A 1,334-nucleotide genomic window follows, 5' to 3' on the forward strand; every position below is an offset into this window, starting at 1 on the left:
GTCAAGGCCAAGGAGCTGCAGCCTGAGGACAAACCCAGGGAGGGGCCCGGCCCAGGGGCAGGGAAAGGGCCAGGTGGCAGCTTAGAGGTGCCCGAACCTCTTCAGAACCTCACTGTGAAAGACCCGTCTTACCAGGTTTTACATGTTCTAACAGGAAAAAGGAAGGGAGCATGCCTCTCTCTCAGACCACCTGTGCTCATGCCATCCAGGGGCAATATGCGCAAGTATACAAGTGTACAAACACCCACACGTACGCACACACACAATGCAGACATAGTCATACATATCCATGCACCAACATACACGCACATAAATAAATACACTAGGGGCCCGTGCACCGGTGGGGTCCCTCGGCCAGGCCTGCACCCTCTCAATCTGGGACGCCTCGGGGGATGTTGGAGAGCCGGTTTCAGCCCAATCCCCACAGGCCAGGCCCAGGGACCCCACCGGTCACGGATCCATGCACCGGGCCTCTAGATGCATGTAAGGTCTTTGGTTAATCTCTTCCTGCCCTCCCCCCGCCCCCCTCTGAGATTCATCAGTCTGTTCCATATTCCCATGACTGTGTGTTGAGCGTCTGCCACCTGGTGGTCAGTGCGCGTCATAGCTACCGGTCGGAAGGTCACTTAGGCTGTTATACATATAAAAGATATCCCACGTGCATCAACGTATACATGCATGTACGTATGCACACACGCCATATATTTACATACGACTACAAGCCAGGTAACTTAACGAGGAAAAACATCCCTCTTAAATGTCCAAGCAACAGCACGCCCAGTCCCGGGCCGACCAGAGGGGCATGGCCTCGCCCAAGGACCCCCGTGGCCAGGGGAGCCTGCTGGGGACCTACCCGCCGTTGAGGGTGGGCGTCAGGCCGAAGAGTGTGCAGAGCCCCACAGACATGAGCAGCGAGCTGAGCACCGTGACCACAGCGGCCAGAGCCAGCCCCCACTTGGACTTGACCATGTCGATCTTGCCTGGAGGGCAGAGGGCACGTCAGGGGCATGTTCCCGACCCTCCCTCAGCCCTGGAGGAGCTGCTAGGAGTGAACCGACTGTGACAGGTTTCACCAAAGGAAAGGACAGCACGTACACCCCACCCCAGGACACAGGGCCTTTTGCTGAGGAGCCCGCAGAGCCCTGGGCCCCGCGAGGCAGGACCTACGCGTGGAGAAGTAGATGTAGGCGAACAGGATGATGTAGGTGGTCACGAGCGGGATGAGCTCGGCGACGCCGATCTCCTCCTTGAAGTGCACGTGCACCAGGCTCTCGGCCCGCAGGCTGCAGTTGGGGCTGGGGTGCAGGAGCATCAGGCGGGCCCGCAGGCTGCTC

At 59.1% G+C, this 1,334-nt stretch overlaps 1 protein-coding gene across 1 annotated transcript in view; it reads right to left on the reverse strand.

Moving 5' to 3' along the window:
• Positions 1-1,334, reverse strand: part of SCAP (SREBF chaperone) — a 15,446-nt gene that overhangs the window by 8,069 nt on the left and 6,043 nt on the right. The window contains 2 exon segments of the mRNA XM_015568260.1: positions 853-980; positions 1,168-1,328. Coding sequence (XP_015423746.1) covers positions 853-980; positions 1,168-1,328 — 289 coding nt within the window.

This window comes from Myotis davidii, unplaced genomic scaffold, assembly GCF_000327345.1.
Source record: "Myotis davidii unplaced genomic scaffold, ASM32734v1 scaffold663, whole genome shotgun sequence".
NCBI classification, from domain to species: Eukaryota; Metazoa; Chordata; class Mammalia; order Chiroptera; family Vespertilionidae; genus Myotis; species Myotis davidii.